This window comes from Pipra filicauda, unplaced genomic scaffold, assembly GCF_003945595.2.
Source record: "Pipra filicauda isolate LSUMZ 115617 unplaced genomic scaffold, ASM394559v2 scaffold159_size1710840_pilon, whole genome shotgun sequence".
Classification (NCBI taxonomy): Eukaryota; Metazoa; Chordata; class Aves; order Passeriformes; family Pipridae; genus Pipra; species Pipra filicauda.
In genome coordinates this window covers 1,521,118-1,541,510 of record NW_024104095.1, presented here as the reverse complement: position 1 = coordinate 1,541,510, position 20,393 = coordinate 1,521,118, and the positions used below count along the sequence as shown (strand labels likewise).

Sequence of the window (20,393 nt, the reverse complement as noted above, 5' to 3'; positions counted from 1 at the left end):
CGGGAGCGGCCCCGGGAGCGCTCGGCGCGGGGAGCGCCCCGAGCCTGGAAAGCCTCGGACGCTGCTCCCAAAGCCCGATAAAGGCTGCTGAAGCAAAACCAGCGTCTCCCACCCGTGGCTGTCGGGGCGAACCGGGCAAACACCGCCCGCGGAGCCCCGCGGACGGGAACCCACCGTGCCCGGGGCAGGGGGGCAGCGCGTTTCCAAGCGCCTCCCGCTCTCTTCCTTGAAGGGGCTCCTATCCCTGCGCTCTCTAGCTTGTTTTTCATAATGCCGATTTTTTTTTTCCTTCGAGCCATTCGAATTTCGGGCTTTTCCGAGCCCGTTGGTTCGGTCTCTGCTCTGTCCCCAGCTGCAGCAAGCAAAGACCTTTTGCTGCTTCTAGGAGTTCTGTAGAAATTCATCTCGGTAAAGTTTTCAGCCGAGGAGAGGTAAGATTCAATCAAGGTTGTTTCTCGAGCGAGTTCCAGGCTTCTCGGAAGGGACAGCACAGGGACGCCGCAGGGGTAGCTTTGCTCAGACTTCGCATTTAAAATTTCCTGCATTTTAAAAAGTTATATCGTTAAAGGAATCCCATGTGCTTGTGTACGCTGAGACACAGCCTTAGTTTTTACGAGAAATACGATTTATTTGAAAACCGAACATAGAAGTGTGAAGTCGTTCTCAAATTATTCCAGAAAAGAAAAAAAAAAAGTTTTCTCTTATGGTCGTACATTTATATGAAAAGTAGCCGCAGAGCTCGCTGAATTCACTATTTGTTTTCATAAAAAAAAAATAAAAATCCCCCGGACGTTTTCTGGGTGGGTGAAATCTCCCAGAACATTTAAAATTATTTCCATCAAAATTAAATAACAATTTTGAAGAGCCCGGCGAAACTTTCCAATCAATTTTTCCATCGCAGATCATTTTTAACCATACCTCCTTGTAGAGGAGCTGCCTCGTAATTTTAATATTTTTTCTCCCTCCAGTTCTCGCATAAAATCGTTTCCTTTCTTATTAAGAAAATCGCCGGTAATTAACAGCACCACCGAGTTCCCACGGCCGGAGCCGGCTGCGGTCTCGTCCCCACCGCCCCGGCTGGGAGCGGGAAAGGGACCCTTCGTCCCAGCAGCCAGCAAAAATCCCAGCCTGACTTTGGGGGAGAAAAATATCTTTGTTTAAAGCCTTAGGAAACCACACAAATTGCAAGGAGGGAAAGGCAGAATTACAGTGTAAGAAACCAAAAAATCACCGCTTAGGAATCAGAGCGGGAACAGCCGAACTCAAGGGAGGCAGCGGGAAGGAGCCCAGCCGAAGTGACAGCTAATTAATTTCAACCTTATCTTGGTCTTTTCGGGCTCGAATCGATTTTGCAGCGCTATTTTATATATATATATATATATTTAATTTTTTTTTTCACGAAGCGGGGAAATCACTGGTTTCCCACCTTCATTCCTTCGCTGGGCAGATCCACGCTTCTCCCGGGTGGAACAGAACATCTCGCAGCCGTTTCCCCCAGTACTTGAGTCTACACTTGGTCACCAAGCGTCCCTAATTGTCCCATCTGATTGCCTCTAATGGACTCATTAGAGAAGGCAGAGGGGCGGATTTCACAGGCACAAGAAAATCCGCCTCAAAGCCCGGAACGAAAAAAAAATCCGCTTAAATTCGCTCACTATTTTTTTGTTTTGATTTTTTTTTAAATAATAATAAAATACCCCAAACTCCCCTAACGCGACAGAAGGAACCTCTCAGCCCGCGGGCGACCGGGGCCGAACCTGGGCGCGATGCCCTCGCCACCGGGCGAGCACCGCGGCGAGGGACTCGGCGGCCTTTCCCGAGGAACCGCGGGGCCGTTCACTTAAATACACTTTAAAAGTGAGACAAACGACCTGCCCGAGTGCTGGGACACCGTTATACCGGCATCGCGACTCCCGCCGCCCTCGCCATCAACCTGCGTCCGAAAAGTGCTTAAAAACGTGGTGTTTTGCGGGAGCGGGCAGAGCCCGCGGCCCGGGCTCCTCTGAGGGCGAGAGCGTTAAGCTCTCCGCGGTCGGGGGGGTGAGGATGTCCGTGCCGGTGCCGGTGCCCGTGCCCGTGTCCGTGTCCATGCCCATCCCGGGGGTCGGCGCGGCCCCGGGCGCGGCGCGGCGAGAACGCGCGCGGGGGGGGATGCTGCCGGCGCCGCCGCATCCCGCGCTCCCATTGGCTGCGGCGGCGGCGGCGCGCACCGCCATTGGCCGGCGGCGGCGGGCGGGGGCGGGGCCAGCGGGCAGTAAAAGCGCGGCGGCGGCGCGGGGAGAGTTTTGAAGCTGCGCAGCGCGGCCGGGACGGAGCTCGGCCGCTCCCGCACCCCCCGCACCCCTCCGGGGGCTCCGGAGCGCCTCGGGCCGCTGTTGTGACAAGAACTGGGCTTTCCGCAAGGCTTCTTCTTCTTCTCCTCCTTTTTTTTTTTTTTTAAATATTTTTAATTTTTTGTTTGTTTTGTTTTTCGTTTTTTTTTTAATTCCCTTTTCCTGCGAGAACAGGGCCCCCCTCCCCCGCCCAGCTCCCCGCAGCAGTGCCCGCCGCCGCCGCGGGCCGTAGCCGTGTGTACAAGAATCACAGTCATACAGAGGGAGGGAGAGGCCGCCAGAGACCACCCTGCCCCCGGCGACCCGGAGGATGCCGCTGCGGTGCCGCTGCTAGAGGACACGCTGGGATTTAGCTCGGCTCCGGGACTCTGTCTCTCTCTCCCGCTCTCTCCCTCTCTCCCTTCTCCGCAGAGGGGTCCCGGACGGGGGTGAGGCCCTTCCACCCTCTTCCTCTTCCTCCTCGCCTCCCCGGCCGCGGGAAGCCCCTCTCCATGATGCAGGCTCGCTACTCCGTCTCGGACCCCAACGCTTTGGGAGTGGTGCCGTATTTAAGCGAGCAGAACTACTACCGGGCGGCGGGGACGTACGGCGGCATGGGCAACCCCATGAGCGTCTACTCGGGCCACGCCGAGCAGTACGCGGCGGGCATGGGGCGCTCCTACGGCCCCTACCACCCCCACCAACCCACCGCCCCCAAGGACCTGGTGAAGCCACCTTACAGCTACATCGCCCTCATCACCATGGCCATCCAGAACGCCCCCGACAAGAAGATCACGCTCAATGGGATTTACCAGTTCATCATGGACCGCTTCCCTTTCTACCGAGAGAACAAGCAGGGCTGGCAGAACAGCATCCGCCACAACCTCTCCCTCAACGAGTGCTTCGTCAAGGTGCCTCGCGACGACAAGAAGCCGGGCAAGGGCAGCTACTGGACCCTGGACCCCGACTCCTACAACATGTTCGAGAACGGCAGCTTCCTGCGCCGCCGGAGACGCTTCAAGAAGAAGGATGTCTCCAAGGAGAAAGAGGAGGCCCGGGAACGGCTGCTGAAGGAGCAGCCCAAGCCCCCCGGGCTGCCTGGCGCCGACCTTCCCAAGGAAGCCTCTTCCTCCTCTTCCTCTTCCTCCGCCTCGGCGCCGGCCTCCGAGAAGAAGGTGGTGATCAAGAGCGAGACGGCGTCCCCCGAGCTGCCGGTGATCACCAAGGTGGAGACGCTGAGCCCGGCCAGCGGCGGGGCCCTGCGGGACAGCCCCCGCAGCGCCGCCTCGCCCCCCGCCGCCGCCTCCCCCGAGGCCTCGCTGCCCGAGCATCACCCCGCGGGCAACGGGCTGCCGGGCTTCAGCGTGGAGAGCATCATGACCCTGCGGACTTCCCCCGCGGGGGACCTCAGCCCGGTGAGTGCCGCCTCTGGCAGGACGGGCGCCGGGATGCCGCTGGGCTACCCCGCGGGGCAGCCGTCGGGCTACAGCGCGGCGTGTAGCCAGGCCCTGGACACTAGTGGGAGCTACCACTGCAGCATGCGGGCCATGAGCCTCTACAGCGGCGAGAGACCGGGCCACATGTGCGCGCCGCTGGAGGAGGGTCTGGCCGAGCATCCCACCGGCGCCCCGTCGCCCCTCGGCACCCTGAGCCTGCCGTCGGGGCAGGACGGCGCGCTGGGCACCGGGCACCCGCACGGCGGCGGCGGCGGAGGGGCGGCGGGGGGACAGCCCCCCGCCTCCTGGTACCTCAACCACGGGGCTGAGCTGAGCCACCTGCCCGGGCACACTTTTGGCTCTCAGCAACAGACTTTTCCCAACGTGCGGGAAATGTTCACGTCGCACCGGCTGGGGATGGAGAGCGCCTCGCTCAGCGACCACCAGGTGAGCAGCAACTCCGCCTGTCAGATCCCCTACAGATCCGCGCCCTCCCTATACCGCCACGCCGCCCCCTACTCCTACGACTGCACTAAGTACTGAGTAGCCGCGACCCCCCGCCTAGGGCCATCTGGAAAAAAAAAAGTTTTAAAAAAATTATTATTAATAATAATTATTAAAAAAAAAAGATCGGGAGAAATAAAACCACACCAAACGCAGGAAAAAAAAAACCAAACCGAAACAAAACCAGAAAGAACCTGACAGTTTCCCCGCCAACCTGGGAGTCACAGAGTTTGTAGATCCCAAAAAGCCCCGTTTCGGGCCTCCTTAGATTCCAGGCAAGTAAATCGTACTTGAAAAAACGGGGATCTCTCCTAAAAAAAAAAAAAAAAAAAAAAAAAAAGTGGCAAAAAAAAGAATCATTTTATATATATATATGTCTATCTAAAAGTGGCAAATTTTATATGCTAAAGTATAGGGGGTCTCAGAAAAATAAGTTATGGACCAATATCACAACGACCATTTATACGTTTTAAAAGGAAAAAAAGTATATAAATATATATATAAATATATGTCCTGGGTATTTTTTAAGTTCTCTGTTGTGCTGTAAAAAATGTGTGGATTTCTAATCAGGCTGATTTTCAGAGCCATTAATATAATATTTAAAGTTGAGTTCACTGGATTATTTTTGTCTCGCCCAACGATTCTTAACTTCCAAATTAATGACAAGTGATTTCTTCTTTTTCTGTGTACAATTATGCAATAGAGTTTCTTTCGTTTTAGAGCTGTTCTTCTCGCAAGATGAGGAAATAATTTATTTTTTGCTGGTGGATTTTTTTTTAAAGGAAAAATAGACAAAGTATCTGATACTTTTTTATTATTATTTACGATGTGTGATGTTTTGTATAATAGATTTCATCTTGACCATTCTTAGGGACTATTTGCTTTAACCTGCTTCAAAATTCGTTTGTCTTATGTGGTCCTAATTGTTGTACTTACCTTAAAATAAATCCATGCTGGTTTTTTCTGCTCCAAGTCTGGCGCTTCTCTGTGTATATACTGGGTTTTTGCAGCTTTTTTTTTTTTTTTCTCCCTTCACCTTTCCTTCAAGCAGAAAACGTGGCACTGGTTTTTAAAACAAAGTCCTTTTCCTGGAGCCTAAAGGTTTCTGATGATTATGTCTTAGATGAAAGGTTTAAATCACGTGGAGAGATGGAAACTGTACAACTGTGGTGGAGGGGAAAGAAAAAGGCACTGCGCTGGCAGCCGGGTCTGAGCACCCTCAATCCGGAATCCCTGTCAGCTCGAAATTTAGGGAGTTTTCCCAGGCCTGCGATGGGTAGAACGGGGAAAACAGGAGTAGGGAAGGGGTTTTCTGCTCCCCTCGCCCCATCTCTGCGAGCGCGGGCCTTGCGCAGTGCTCGGCGTGTCTCCGAGCCTGGGGCCTGATCTTCCCACGGCAGAAAACAAAACAAAAAAATCCATTTTATTTATGTATTTATTTTTCTTTAAAGGAAGCCTGTGCTGCTGGGAGTGGGTGCGGGTGATGAGAGTGATCATTTAAACCCGGACTCATTGTGGAGACTTCAAAAAAGCAAAGTGGAAAGTTCACTTGACAATCATTTAAAACCAATTAGTTTTTAAATTTAAAAACAGTACAGTTTTTAAATGCTCTCCTGTACTAAGAATTAGCTGATTTTAACCTTCTCTTTATCTCTTTAAGCTCTAGTTCGCAATGCTGGGCACTGCCAGATGTTGTGCCTTTGCCCCAAACCATCCTTTAACCTGTTCCAGCAGCTTTAACCCAGGGCAGAAGCGTGGGGTTTAGCAAGGCTGAAAGCACGGGAATGCCGGCAAAGCCTGAAGCAGAGTTTAGGAGGGTCTTTGGGACTTTTCAAGCCCAGCTCACTGGAGCCACGTCCTTTTCTGGCTGCTAAATCTCAGCCAAACAGTATTTCCAGGGGATATTTCCCAGCCGTGCTCCTGTCCCACCTTCTGTAGCCCCCCCGGTATCCCTCGTAGCCCTTTTTCTGAGTTCGGGAGTGATTATACCCGTGTCAGGCTGCTAAAATCGATGAAATAAATTGGTTTTGACCGATTAAATTTCACATGCGCTTAAAAGCTGGCAAACAGCACTGAAACTCGATTTAAATGAGAAAAAAATGTCTGAACCTCGCTTGATCTGTATTTTAAGGAACATTCTTGTAAAAAAACTCCTGCCGTTTTTCCTGGCTCTCAGAGGGTGTTTTTTATTTTTTTTTCGTTCTCTTTATTTTTTAAAAATGAAATAAAATCCAAAGTGCTATTTTAAAAAGAGAAAATACATAATGTAAAGGGTAAAAAAAAAATTTACAAGGGAAATAATTAGAGTAAAACGATGGCTAGAAAATAAACAGGGTAAAAGGGGGGAAAAAAACCGAATTGGGAAAGAATTCTCCCCCGGCTCAGACTTACTTCCCCTGAGTTTTTCCCCCGCACGGGAACGCCGTGAGGGAGATGGCTGAAGTCAGGTGGCTGCTCTGGGCTTTCCCACAAGCGTTCAGAAATCCCGGGGCCTCCGATACTCCCACAACTTCCCACGCCGGCCAAGGGCTCTGGGCACACGGGGACCTTTTCCTCGCCGGGAGGCAGGGCTGGGATGCCGAGGAGTGCGGTACTGGGGGTCGGGGAACCCCTCCCTGTGGCTCTGCAAGCTCCCCCCGCACTGCTGCTGGACAGTTCCTGGGGGGGTCTCAGCTTGAGCCGGGTTTAGGGGTCTCATCTCACCCCACAGCTCCTTGTCGGTGTTTTCTTTCCCACCTTGTCCCGGTGGGACCTTCCCACTCTGTCTCCCTCCTTCCCGCCCCGCTGGAGGTGTTCTTCCGGACCTGGGGGCTCAGAGCATCGTCCCTTTGCTCTGTCCCGTCCTGGGGTGGGGGGTTGGACCCCACCTATCCCTCTCCCTCGACCCCCAGTCGCCCCCATCATCCCACTGGGAGCCTTTTTGGGTGGGCTGGTGTCACAGGAGAGGCGAGAGCTAAGTGCGGGATGCAGGCATGTATTTGGGACTCTCTTTAAAAGCTGAGATATAGAGGTCAGCAAGGCGATAGGCGCCTGTCGCGACAGGTGATTTCAGCCTGGCTGAAACAGAGGGGGAGGAAGGAAGAAAGGGAGGAAGGAGGAAGGCCCAGGGTAACTGTAGCAGCAGCCGCGGCCGGGTCGGGCTCTGCAGTCCCTCGAAGCCGAAGACCGGTATAACTCCCCCGCCCCCGTAACCCTCTCCTCGCAGATCAGGGGGGCCAAGCTCGCCATGGGGGGAACGAACTGATGCTGCTGCGTGGCCGGTGGCTCCGGGAAGAGGATGGTGGATGGGTTTTCATATACGTATGATTTTTTTTCTTGTGCTGCCTTTCACCTCCGCGTTTGCAAACCTGTCCGAAAGCCCAGACAACTCCGGGTTTTGGGAGAAGGGCCAGCGGTTTTCTATCTCGTCCCCATCAGGAAGGTCCCCATAACTCAGTCAAAGGAGCGTTTCCCTGGTGCTGCAGGACCCAGGTAAAACACAGTCCCCTTAGAAAGCCCCTCAGGCCTCTGCACGACCCAGGCATGAGCTGTCTGGCCCCTTCCGATCAACCCCACCTTCCCCAGAGTTCGTAGGAAGGCACCGGGCAAGAGGTTTTTGGGGAAGGCCGCGAGCTCTTCTGTCGTTTTGGAGGGGAGAAGGAATTATATCCCTGAGCCCGGGGCAATACCGAGCGACCTCGCAACTGTACAGGGCCGTGCACGGCGAGGCGGCGAGGGGTGGGCAATTCCCGCCGGGAGATCATTCCTAAGGGAGCCCAGGACGGGATGCAGCAGGAGTGGAGAGCACTGATTTACATCCTCGTTGCCCCCTAGGCTGGGGTGCAGCAGGAGTGGGGAGCACTGGTTTGTGTCCTGTTCCCCCCTTCCCGGCACACAGCAAGAATAGGAAGAACTGATTTACACCCCTTCTCCTCGCCATCCCGGGATGCAGCAGGAATGGGGAGCTCTGATTTACACCCCTGCTCTCCCCATCCCCGGATGCAACAGGAGTGGGGAGCACTGATTTACACCTTCACTTCCACCAGTCTGGGATGCAACAGGAATAGGGAGCTCTGACTTACACTCCTTCTCCCCCCTCATTCCGGGATATAGCAGGAGTGGGGTCACTGATTTGCGCCTTGCTCCCCCCGAGGGCCCCGGGCGGGACCTCTCCTCACTGCTGCTGTAAAAGGGACTTGTCTGCTGGAGAGGAGGGAAAACACATCCAGGAGCGCCTCCATCGCCTGCTCCGTTATTTTTTTTTTTTTCCCCCGTTTAGGGAAAGAGCGACGGCCGAACAACATCAACAAGAATCCCTCTCTCCCACTTCCCCGGTCCCCCCGCAGCCATCGGAGCCGCTCGGAGGGCTGATTCCGGGTGGATAACGCAGCGAGCTCCGGGGATGCCGCCGGCAAGAGAGGGATAACAGGGATAACAGGCAGCACACGAGTTGGGAAGAAGGAACGAAGAGAAAAGCCGCATCCCCGCCTCCAAGGATTTCCCACCGCGAAGAGGGGAAAACAAGGAAGAATTTTGCAGGGGGAGGGATCTCAGGGAGAGAGCGGGAGCCCGTGTGTCTGTCTCCTGCCGTACATGCGAGTATTTATTGTTTTACTAATCCGTGCTTGGAGTGTCCCAAGTAGCGGGGGATTCCCCGAACTGGGGAGAGGAAGGGGCTTTAGGGGGGAAGACCCTCGTCCGGCTGCCCTAAGGATGCTCCGGGCGGGTTAGAGCAGCCGGGCTCCGTTCCATCCTCCCCGGCGAGGATGCTACCTGTGCGGGGAGGCTGCCAGGGAGGGCTGGTCCTCAGTGCGGAGACGAGAGGACCCCACCTCCAACCCTTTCTTTTACCTCCCCTTTTTTATTTATTTGGAGGTTTATTGCAATTATGGCACGGCGGATGGGTCCTGCAGCTCCCGGGGGCCGGTGGGTGTGCGCACCACGGGGGAGGGATGCAGAGTTACCGCCAAGGGCGGTGTCAGAGAGGTGATTTTCCCTCCCTCGCGTGGGGCCAACCAGTGAGAGGAGAGACCCCCTCATCCCCCTCGCTCCAGAAGCCGCCTCCCCTCGCACTCTGGCTGTGTTTCCCAGGCTCTCATGGCGGTTTGCAGCTCTCAGGACGCATCTGCAGCTCCACAGAATCGCGCTGGCTTTTACCCGGGGGATGAAACTCCTTCACCCAGGAGGACGGGAGCAGAAGTGGACGAAAAACCCCACTGGCGAAGGGGAGTTTGCAGGGAAGTCTGGGGGTGCGAAGGTCGAGGCACCGCCAGGGCCGGGTGATGCTGGGGGACAGCCAGGAGCCCGGCTTTTACCTCTTCTCATTCCAGGTAAAAGACCCACCAGGATAGTGGGAGCTTCACTGTCGGGATATTTCTCAGTGAAGGAGGAAGGGATCCCCCTCAGCCCTCCTTTTCCTTCCCCCGGAGAAATGATGCTCCACGGAGCAGGGTCTCCTGGGGTCTCACGCAGGTCCGAGCAGTGGGGGGACTGGGGAAAGAGCCGACACCTCCAACTGCATCGGAATCCCTCGGGGCCTCGGATTGAAGCCGTTACGTCAGTAAATTAAAAAAAAAAATCCAATAACAGAAAACACAGCCCCAAACCTGGACGTTTATACAGAAAAAGAGCATCACAAATTCCTAATGTAAGCACCGGCCAGCTGTGTGCACTTGTAAAGTTGTTATAATCCCCCTCCTTGTTATAAACAGGAAAGTACATAATATAAAGCAACAGGCCCGCATTCACAAATACTGACCCTCCTCCCCGCGCCAGCCAAATTCCCCTTTTTCTGCAGATTCCCCCGACGCAGCCCTGCCTGGCTGGGACCGGGGCTGGACGGGGAGTCCCCTCCACCGTTCCCGGGGGTCCCCCGGGGATGAACAGCAGGGTCCCTGCATTGGGACGTGCAGGAGATCCCGCCACACCTGAACCCCTCTTTCCTCAGAACTCCAGTCAGCCCCTTTTCCTTCCTCCTCGTCCCAGCGCTGCCTCCTCCTCTCACCCATCACGTTTTCTTCCTTTCTTTAATTTTTTTTTTTTTTTTTACAATTTTTATGTTGTTTAATGCCCCAGTTTTCCTGCGGGGATCCCTGCCCGCTCCTCCCCAGCTCCAGCAGTGTACATCCTGCTCTGCTGTGTGTGCTTACAGCGTCAAAGGGTGGACGTGATATTTCAAACATCAGATCACTGCGTTTATATATTGGGTGCCCGGAAATTTTTCCAAATAAACACAGCTTGATTCGACTTGGGTGGGCAGACTTATCAACAGACTAATTCTATAAACAAATGAAGGAATAACCCGGAGACCATTGGCTGGTACCAGCGAGACACGTGGAGAGAGCTTGGAGTTTTGTAGCAATGAAATTTTAATTAATGTGGGTGGGCTGAGAACACAAACGACTGTTTATCAGAGACAATTTATTTTCCAGTGCTAAGTCAACATATAATAGCAAACTTACAACAATTATTTAACTTTTTTTTTTCCTCCCCTTTTTTTTTTTTTTTTTTTTTTTTTTTTAAGAGCTATGAAGCAGGGACAGAGGCAGAGCGAGCTCCTTCAGGCAGGGCTGGGAGCTGAGCTCGCACAAACAGCTCCCCGGTGGACTCGTCCCAGGTTCCTGCCCTGCCCCGTCCCTCCGCTCGGCTCCGAGGGGGAAGACGCGGAGCTGGGAACCCACCGGCGATGAGCCACATCTACGGCAGCCACCTCTCCCCTCTGGGCAACCCCTCCATGGTTTATCTCCCGGCTGCCCTCGGCTTCACCCCCGGGGGGGCGATCTCCCGGCAGGACCCCCCGCAGAAGCCCCCGTACAGCTACATCGCCCCCATCGCCATGGCCATCAAAGAAGCCCCGGAGCAGAAGGTGACGCTCAGCGGCATCTACCAGTTCATCATGGACCGCTTCCCCTTCTACCACGACAACAAGCAGGGCTGGCAGAACAGCATCCGCCACAACCTCTCCCTCAACGACTGCTTCGTCAAGGTGCCGCGCGAGAAGGGGCGGCCCGGCAAGGGCAGCTACTGGACCCTGGACCCGCGGTGCCTGGACATGTTCGAGAACGGCAACTACCGCCGGAGGAAGAGGAAGCCCAAAGCCCCGGGGCCGCCGGAGGCGAAGGGTGGCGAGCAGCCGGGGCCGCCCGCCCGCCCCGTCGAGCCCAAGCGGTCCAAGGGGAGTGCGGCGGCCGCGGGGGACGTGGGGGACGCGGGGGTTCCGCGGCCGGGCCGGGGGGCAGCGGCTTCCCCGGGGGGTCCGGCCCCGGTCGCTCCCGCCGCCGCCCCGCCGCACAAGAGCGGCCCGCGGGGCCGCAGCTTCAGCATCGAGAGCATCCTGGCGCAGGGGCTGCGGCAGCCGCCCCCCGGGGCAGCCCCCAAGGCGGCCCGGGAGGGCCCCGCCGGCTGCCTCGGCGGCTCCCTGGTCGCCAGCGGCGGCTTCGGCCCGACCCTCAACGCCTCCCTCATGCTCGACTCCCAGGTGCACGGGAGGCTCTACCACATCGGCATCCCCTTCCTCTCCTGCTTCCCTCTCCACGTATCCGAGGCGGTATTTAATTTCCAGTAGTTGCCCCATAATTAAACCCCCCCCGGCCCCGGGCGCTGCTTGCGAGGCGCGATGGGGGTGAGAGGCTGGACTCAGACCTCACTGCGCGGGTAGACCAAAAAAACCCCAAAGCGATGTAAAAGGTGACTCAGGATTTCAGGGCATTTTCAAGGCGCGTGTTGCTGCGGACTCTCTTTAGCCGTTGCCTCCCACTCCCTTGCCAGAGCGACTTTTGAAGGTAAACCAGCTTTCTTTTCCCATGGGTAGTGAAGGTAGAGACAGGCACTGGGGGGATTGCCCACACTGCCCCTAAACTCTGTTGGGTTTGCTCTGCACCTTTAGTCTTTGCATCCCTCAGGTTCTTCAGACCTGGTTTCTTTCGAGCCCTTCAGGTCTCTGGTTTTCTTCTTTTATTTTCCTTTTGGAAACCCAACCCACTCTGTCCATCCGTGGGGGAGGGGGCTGAGCTTTGTTTTGCCGTTAATACCCACAGATATTAATAATTCCTGATACTCCCCATTGGCCCAGTCCTCCCAGTGGGTAAAGGCAAGTAACTGGAGATGAAATAAGGGCAGACCAAGCAATCCAGGCTCATCCTGCACATTCCTGCTTGCTCAGACTCAGCACTGTGTGTAACTGGTTTCCTGCCCAGCACTCGTGCTTCTCGAGTATCTCAAAAGAGTTTCTGCTCACTGATGAGAGGGGGATGGATGAGCAAACACAAGGATGCATCCCCTTTCCATATCTTGCTGGGATCAGTTGCTTCTGACCACAAAAAGACTGAAGCAGGGTTGTGGAGGCCACTCTTGGCATTTTGAAATACGTCTTTTAACAACCAGGACAACTACCAGGAAAAAAAAAAAAGACATCAGCTATGTATCTAAAATTTTATTTTTTCTTAAAGAAGGAAGAATCCAGACTGCAAGAAATCAGGAATATTTCTTATTTTTGTTTGCCATAAATAGAGGCTTTTTGTATATTAGTGGATAAATGCCCTTTTGGAAAAAAAAAATCTATATTCTCAATTTTCATTATGAAACTAAACCTATATCCAATAAAAGTATTTTGTTCAGGAGTGTGGCTGGTGTGATGTAAAACACCCTGGAGGATCAAGGAGTGGGGTCTGCTGCTGGATGCAGTGAATATCCTGGTGAGGACATGATGGACCTCATAAAAGACGGGAGAGACAAAAACAGAGTCCTAGGAAATTACCTGTTCCTTGAAACTGAGGTAATGTTTCCCAAAATGATTGTTTCTCCTTCTCTTCCCTGCATCCCACCCCATCTCACTAGAAAAGCTTGTCCTTAAATTAGCACCTGGATATTGGAAATGTGGGTTTCTCAGGTGAGTTGTGATTCAGTTTGTGCAGAAGAAGATCAGCACCAAACAACCTTGACATTTGGACCAGGAGCTCAGGGGCCTCATTCCAGCACAAGGCAAAGAGCTCTCATATGGGGAAATACAAAAGATCTCCAGAAGGTGGGAACTGATGCTGAGGTTCCCAAAAGAATGATGCTTACAGGCAGATCCCTGGATAGGTCGAGCTCCTTCTTCTCAATGTGAAAAAAGGGAATAGAAGAGATTTTTTTAAAACAGATTTGCAAGATAGACTTTATTTAAGTAGTTCTGACAACTCTGACAACTTGAATATATATTGAATAAATTCTTTAAAGCTGTGGCACTGTAATAAAAAATAATTTAAAAAAAAGCACTTGTAAAATGAAGGTGTCACTGCTCGGTCAAAGGCACACGTGTCCCAACCACCATTTACAAGGCTGGGCAAGTGCTGAGAGTGTGTGAAATCCTATCCCTGCAGTGCCACTCCTGTGTGTAATTAGAGACAGGTATTGGTTAAATCAATGACCACTTTGCCAGGAGGTTTCTGTTCAAGGCTGGGGACTGACATCACCAGTCTGTTTGGAGTCCGTGAGGTGACATCACTCACAGGAAGCTGCAGGGGTAGGAAAACGATCCAGCTCAGTTCTTGCCCAGCAGAGACCTCCAATCATCTCTCCACTCCCTGAGTGATGCCTTGGGCTCGGGTGTGAGATGGGAGGTTAATGCTGCCTCTGAGACTTGTTTGATGGACCTCCATCAAGCTCCAGAGCCAGTTCCTATAGGTGGGGATCCTGCATCCCTGGCCTCCCTGCAGCCTGGCCCCCACACCGTGGATATTTATGCTCTTAATCACCAGTTTTAACCTGTGTCTTCAAGCTCCTTTGTTTTCCTTTCTCCTAACTTGGCATCCCAGCTGTGACACCCCCCTCCCCCCTATTTGTCACCTCTTTGCTCCTATTCCAGCTTCCCAAAGTACCTTTTTTGAACTGTAAACAGGCCTTTAATTCCTTTCCTATTCATACATCTATAACCTCTCCACCTCACAGCCCTTTCTGTGCAAGAGCAGTTTTTTGTGGCCAAAAAAATCATCCAAAGGAGTAAGTCTCAGTTTAATACGTAGACCATGTATATTTTTATCACAGACACTTTTTTTTGGAGGGGGGGAGATTCAGCTTTTTCAGTGCAATGGGAATTTGTTTTTTCATGAAGCTTTGCTTTGACATTTGATCTTATTTCTGTTTTGGTGGAGTGAAGTGGGACCAAGTACAGCTGCACTATTTAAAAGCCACATTGAGCTTGATTTTGGTTTCGCTTGAGAGAGTAAAATTAGTAAACTTAACATGGTCTGCACAAAAGTGACACTAACTCAAATGAACTCACAACAGAGTGAATAGTTATGAGGGGCAATTTGGAATTAATTGGGATCAGGCCAGTGCTGTAACAGGGGATGAATACCACGAAAAAGGGTCTTATTGCCAGCAGGCAGGATGACTAACCACACACAGCTCTTGCACGTCATCTGTTTATAGAGAGAGGACAAGTAATGGTACAATAAAAACATACAATAAAAACATAAAATAAAAACATACAATAAAAACATACAATAAAAACATAAAATAAAAACATACAATAAAAACATAAAATAAAAGCAACAGTGCTTCGGTGCAGAGAAATGAGTGTGAGTGTCAATCCACTAGTTCCTGCCCTTTGGATGTGACTGAGCATCCTTTAATCCTCTATATATCATGTGAATTTTGATGTGGTTTAGTTCAAATCAGCCAAAGTGCCACATGAATATCAAGGACTTGACAAGCTGCAAAGAATTGATGCCAATGGTTTCACACCTGTTTCACAACCCCCCCCCCCCCAAAACCAGCTGCCAAGCACAAAACTGCCACCCAGTATTTAACTCATCCCTGGAATCTTCCCCCTCCTGGCTTTCCCAACCTCTCAGGGTTGGCTGTAAACACCAGTCTGGAATACTGTGGAGAAATGGAGAAAATAGCCCAGGATGCAGTATAAACAGCACACTTCTTGTGTGGGCGATATATGTGCCTTTCCGTTCCTCTGGAGAGGAGTGACCTCTCCCAACCCAGCAAGGTTCCACGTCTCCGAGCTCCGCAGCCAATTTTAACTCATAGGGGCAGAGAAGATCCCACAGTGGAAGAGGCTTGTTCGGTTCACAGGGCGGCTTCGCTCCAAACACACGTTTCCTTTGAGGGGAACTGAAAATTTGGCGTATTAAAATAATTCCGGAGTTTAATTTCTCATAAATGGGGCTCCCAGTCTTTAAATGCGCTCAGTGTGTGTTCTCCTAAAGTTGGTCCCGCAGCTTATATAAAATATAATCGAGTATTTACATGTGAGCAGGAACCACTTTCAGGGCTCGTCACTGCAAGTGGCTGTCTGTGTCTGATTTACAGGTGACATAAATCTGAGGGACTTTGTAGCTGCTTTTACTTCCCCTCACACCATTTTATAGTTAATTTTCTTTCCATCCTTCGCCAAGGAAGACACATAAAGGAGAGAGCATCCTTCTTCACACCAAAACCCACTGGCTGCTCCCAAGCCTGGTGAGAGAAGCAGCCAATTTGCCAAATGAGAGGGGAAGAAGGATCTGCTTCTTTACTTGATTCATAGCCCCACACACCCAGAAAACAGATCTCCCAGGAGACAGCGTTTGGGATATTAAACAGATCACATATTTGATTTTAAGTGCAAGACCAAGAAGACAAGATCACAGAATTAGAGAAGTTACAGATGGAAAAGGTCTATGAGGTTATGCAATCCATCAGTCTGGACATTGCATAATTGCTCCCCACAGTATATTTTTAGTGCTTTATCCAGACAAATCATTAAGTGCTTTAAAATGGGCCAGATTCCTCAAGTGCAGTGCGTGCAAAATCACAGCTGATTTCACCAACCCTTGGAGCTTCAGTTCTAATAAGACACCAGAAGGAAGTTTTGTGTGGTCAAAGAGAAAAAAACAGGCTCTTCCAGAAATAAATACAGGCCTGGTTCGGTATTCCTCACAGGAATCTTGCCTAAATTAACTGAATTAGATCCCTAAAATCTCATTTTCGGATTATACTGAATAATAATACATTATTACTTATTCAGATGTTCACTTAGTCCAAAGTAAAACATTGTTCATGTTCATGCGAACACGATTTGTTTTAAGCGGCTTCAAAGCCGGCTCAGTAAAGCATAAAGAATGTTTATTTAAAATATAGTTGCTAAATTTAGCATGAGCTTGGTTAGCCTAAATCTTAGCGACATTTTTAGAGAGCACATTGCGAATCAGGAATGCATGGAGAAATAAATAAACTTTCCCACATTTTTGGAAATGGAGTAAGAATTTGCAAGTTATTCCTTGCACGGGAGATTTCTGCAGATTGGAAAACGTTATGGATAACACAAATTTCCCACTGAACAGACAGTTGAAAGCACACAATGCTAAGAATTTTCACTGCAGTTTCATTTCAAATAATGCTCCCTCAAGGAGGAAACAAAAGCTCTCAGCTTTTGTTATAGAAATTACGCAGAGTACCAACATATTTCAATATTTACTCAAGCTCTTTGCAAAGCACCAAGAAGTGCAATGGAACTGCCCTTGGCTACAAGCCACATCCAACCCCCTGCAAAGGAAATCTCAGGGTTGAATTAGGTCCTGTGCCTCTTCCTAGTAATTATAATAGTGGATTTTACACCCACCCCTTGCACATTATGTTCCACACATCCTCGGTCTGGATCCCTGGCTGGGTTAAATACCAGCCTGCCTGTGGGCTGGGCATTTACACAGAAAACTGATGATTTTAGGATGATTTTCCTTTTCACCTTCCTGATTTTACACAGGTTAAAGAGGCACATTTGGGTCACCTTTGCATCAAGTGGCATTGCCTTAGAGACGCAAGCAAACCCGTGATGGGAAGGTGAGCAGACATGTGATGATAAACAGTTAAATTCTCTTTTATCAGGTCAGTTTTCATCACGTCCCTCCGTCCTTTTCATCCTTTGATTGGTGTGAGTTTAGTCCCCGTTTCTGCTCCTAAGGTGGGAGGATTACAGCTGTACCACTCATGGGGCTACAAGATACAAGGGATGTGACCAAGTATCCCACAGCATCACCAAGGATGGACTTTGGTGGGATCGAGATCAACTCCTCACCAGGCAGACGGGTGGAATAAGGAGGTGTGGAAGAAAACACAGAGTTGATTTTTTTTTCCCCAAAGCATCTACACCCTGATCCAAAGCCCTGTGATTCAGCTTTACATGCAAGTACCAATTCCCACCTGCAGACCCATCCTCTGCAACCACCTTGGATCTTCCACAGCTCTTCACACGGAGATTTGCAAATACACTGGCCCAACACACTAATTCCCAAACCTGCAGGGAGGTGGACTCCTTAATTCTTCCCTACCTATCTTCAATTGCTTACTAAGTTTCTGTTTTCATTAGAAGAGCAATATGTAATCATAGTTGTTAAAATAATTGTATTTCTGTTTTTACATCTGTAAAGATTAAGTTAAACAGTATGAAGCCCATTAAACTATTTCATGTCATGCTGCCATAAATTTCCTCCATTCCCATTGCTACTATTATTCCAGAGTAAACTCTGAGATCAAGCTGCTGCCACAGAGAGTTATTTATAGGAGCTCATTCATCAATAAAAACTTCAAAAGAAATCTGTTACTCTTCTATTGGGAAGCCAAAGAAAACTAACATAAAGACAACCCTGTTAAGAAACAAAGCTAAGGAGACCACAAGACATTTAGTTAAGGAAAATCCTGATTTCTAACAAATGCCATGCAAGGAGGGGAAGAGGAAAAGAAAAAAAAAAGGAAAAGATTGTTGGCAGCATGAATCCTTTTAAGTTGTTTCATTCTCATTGGATGGTTAAAATAAACTGTTAAACAGTTGTATTTGTACTGGCTCAGCCTCCTCATTAGGCTTCATGTGATGGATTTGTGATCTCACAGTGCCGTAAGGAGCTCTTCACCTCTTGCAAAACTGGTGTTGTCCTTCCACTTGTCTCAGCTGCTCGCACATCCACCCATCAGCACAGCAGGAACCTAGTGAGAAATGCTGAGTAGTCATCAGATAGCACGCACCTCCCTAAAGACAGATATATGGAATAGAAACAGCTGTATTTCGTCATCTTTACTTTCTTTTATTTCTTATTTTACCTTCCTCTGTACAGTGAGCTGTGCTGCATTGGCTTTGATGGTCATGATAGTCCTGCAGAAACTTAAATATATGAGAGATCTAGTGCTGCCCTTCCCTGGACCAGCACCAGCCCTCACAGGACAGATCAGGTCACTTTTGTAGCAGGACTGTTTCAAGACAGGTTGCCCAGAGAAGCTGTGGCTGCCCCATCTCTGGAAGTGTTCAAGGCCAGGTTGGATGGAGCTTGGAGCAACCTGGGCTAGTGGAAGGAGCCCCTGCCCATGGCAGGGGGTGGAACAAGATGAGCTTTCAGTCCTTTCTAACCCAAATCATTCTGTGATCTCTCTCCTTTTTGTCCCTGTCCCAATAACAGCTCCACATGAGACCTACCTGGAGGACCCTGGAGGAACAGGGACTCTGTGATCAGCCATGTCATAGTAACAGCATCCTCAAACTGTGTTTTTTTGAGACAGACTCACTTGTTTCCATCTCAAGATTAGGAGTCCTGAAGGCAATATGGACCTCCAGCTCCTGGCACGCATTGCATAAAATTTCATAATCACATCTCCAAAAAACTAAAGTACAGAGATGAGGATACTGTTTCCCAGGGATCTCTTTCCCAGGGATCTCTTTCCATCTCTGCCATTACTCATGCAAACCCGGGCAGGACACTTTGCATATGACTCAATATGTCTCAATCAACACTGGTCACATGACAACTCAAGTCCTGGTCTAAGCTGGCCATCAAAATTATCTCCAGAATCTGCTGTGACACAAAAGACCTTCAGAGGACTGAAACTTCCAACCACTTGAGGCACAAGCTTTGGGGTGGGTAAAATCACCCTTTGGTTAAATGAGGAGGAGCTGGATAACATCTGTGGTTTAGGGATTAGGGCAGGTGGAAGCCATGTGCAGCAGGTTATGTTTTCTAAACCTGTCAGCTTGCTTGGCAAATGCAACCTTTGCCTAAACAATATCCTCTCTAAACTCACCCAAAAGGCTCTTTTTCTCTTCCTTACCAGCTGTTCCTGGCTGGGTTGTGCTGCAGTGCCAGTAAGACATCCCTGGTTTCCTTGTGCTCAGGATTTAGAGCAGGGACTCCCAAATCACCACTAGTGATGTGATTTGAAGGCAGCACAGTAGTTGCTTCCTCAAACAGGGGTACAAGATAAAGAAATCTGTCAAAACTCATCAAATTAGGGGCTGAAAAATCTCTCCTCATGAAATCTGAAAGTAATACTCTCACTTTTGTCCATCTTTGCTTTGCTACAAATTGAGGCTCATGTAGTCACTTTTATACTGATATAATTATAGTTGTTCAAAAAGAGAGGGAGAGCCAAGTCAGTCATGTTCGCTCGATCATGCCAAGGAGAAAAGTTTTTATACATCGTTACAGCTTATATTTGGAATTGGTCTAAACACTAAACACAATGATTATTAATAAACATGAAATGTCTCTGTGTACAAACTAGATTTATTCCAATTTAACTGTTCCTACTGTTGAATATAATTGGTTTGTTATGAAAAGGGCAAAGAGAAGCCCTTAATTGTTGTGTCTGGTTTCAGATTAGACGCTACATAATTTCTAAGTAACAATAACAGCAATTGTGACCCACTTCTTACAGAGCATTTTTCACTGATTTCTCCTACAGTGCTTTGCAGGGAAGGTCAGTAGAAAGCCCCATTGTAAACATGGGGAAATCTCCTGATTATTTGTTTTGGATGGTTGTAGAGGAAATTGCATATGCTTTCATGGAAAAAAAAATCCTCTATTATTATCCTCTGTCCTAAAATGGTGGGGAAAAAAAGCCTGGTGACTCTGATCCTACTCTAAATTTTCCTAAAGCAAATTTCTGGCAAACCAAATTAAGCCAGATGACTCTGAATTTAATGAGAATAAATAGTAGCAGCCTAAGTTAAAGCTTAAAACAGGGCACCCAGCCTGCTGCTCTGCACTCCTGTGCAGCCTGATGGGTCTCTTGAAACCTTTGATTGCCCAGTTTTATTTTCTTAGCTTATTTCAGAGGTATTTTACTTATGGCTTGAGCATCAGTAGGAAAGTGTAGGTCAGCAAAACCAAGTTGCAAAAACTTGCAGCTGTAGTTTATAAAAGAT

The 20,393-nt window shown here is 50.1% G+C and overlaps 2 protein-coding genes across 2 annotated transcripts; both read left to right on the top strand.

Moving 5' to 3' along the window:
* The first annotated feature begins 2,696 nt into the window (after positions 1-2,696).
* On the top strand, positions 2,697-4,314 carry FOXC2 (forkhead box C2). The gene has a single exon (XM_027725167.2). It carries the CDS (start codon positions 2,825-2,827, stop codon positions 4,289-4,291), a length of 1,467 nt encoding a protein of 488 aa, XP_027580968.1. The 5' UTR covers positions 2,697-2,824; the 3' UTR covers positions 4,292-4,314.
* A 6,539-nt stretch (positions 4,315-10,853) lies between these two features.
* FOXL1 (forkhead box L1) lies at positions 10,854-11,796 on the top strand. Its single transcript, XM_027725187.2, has one exon. The coding sequence runs from the start codon at positions 10,917-10,919 to the stop codon at positions 11,793-11,795; it is 879 nt and encodes a 292-aa protein (XP_027580988.2). The 5' UTR covers positions 10,854-10,916; the 3' UTR covers position 11,796.
* Positions 11,797-20,393: the final 8,597 nt, after the last annotated feature.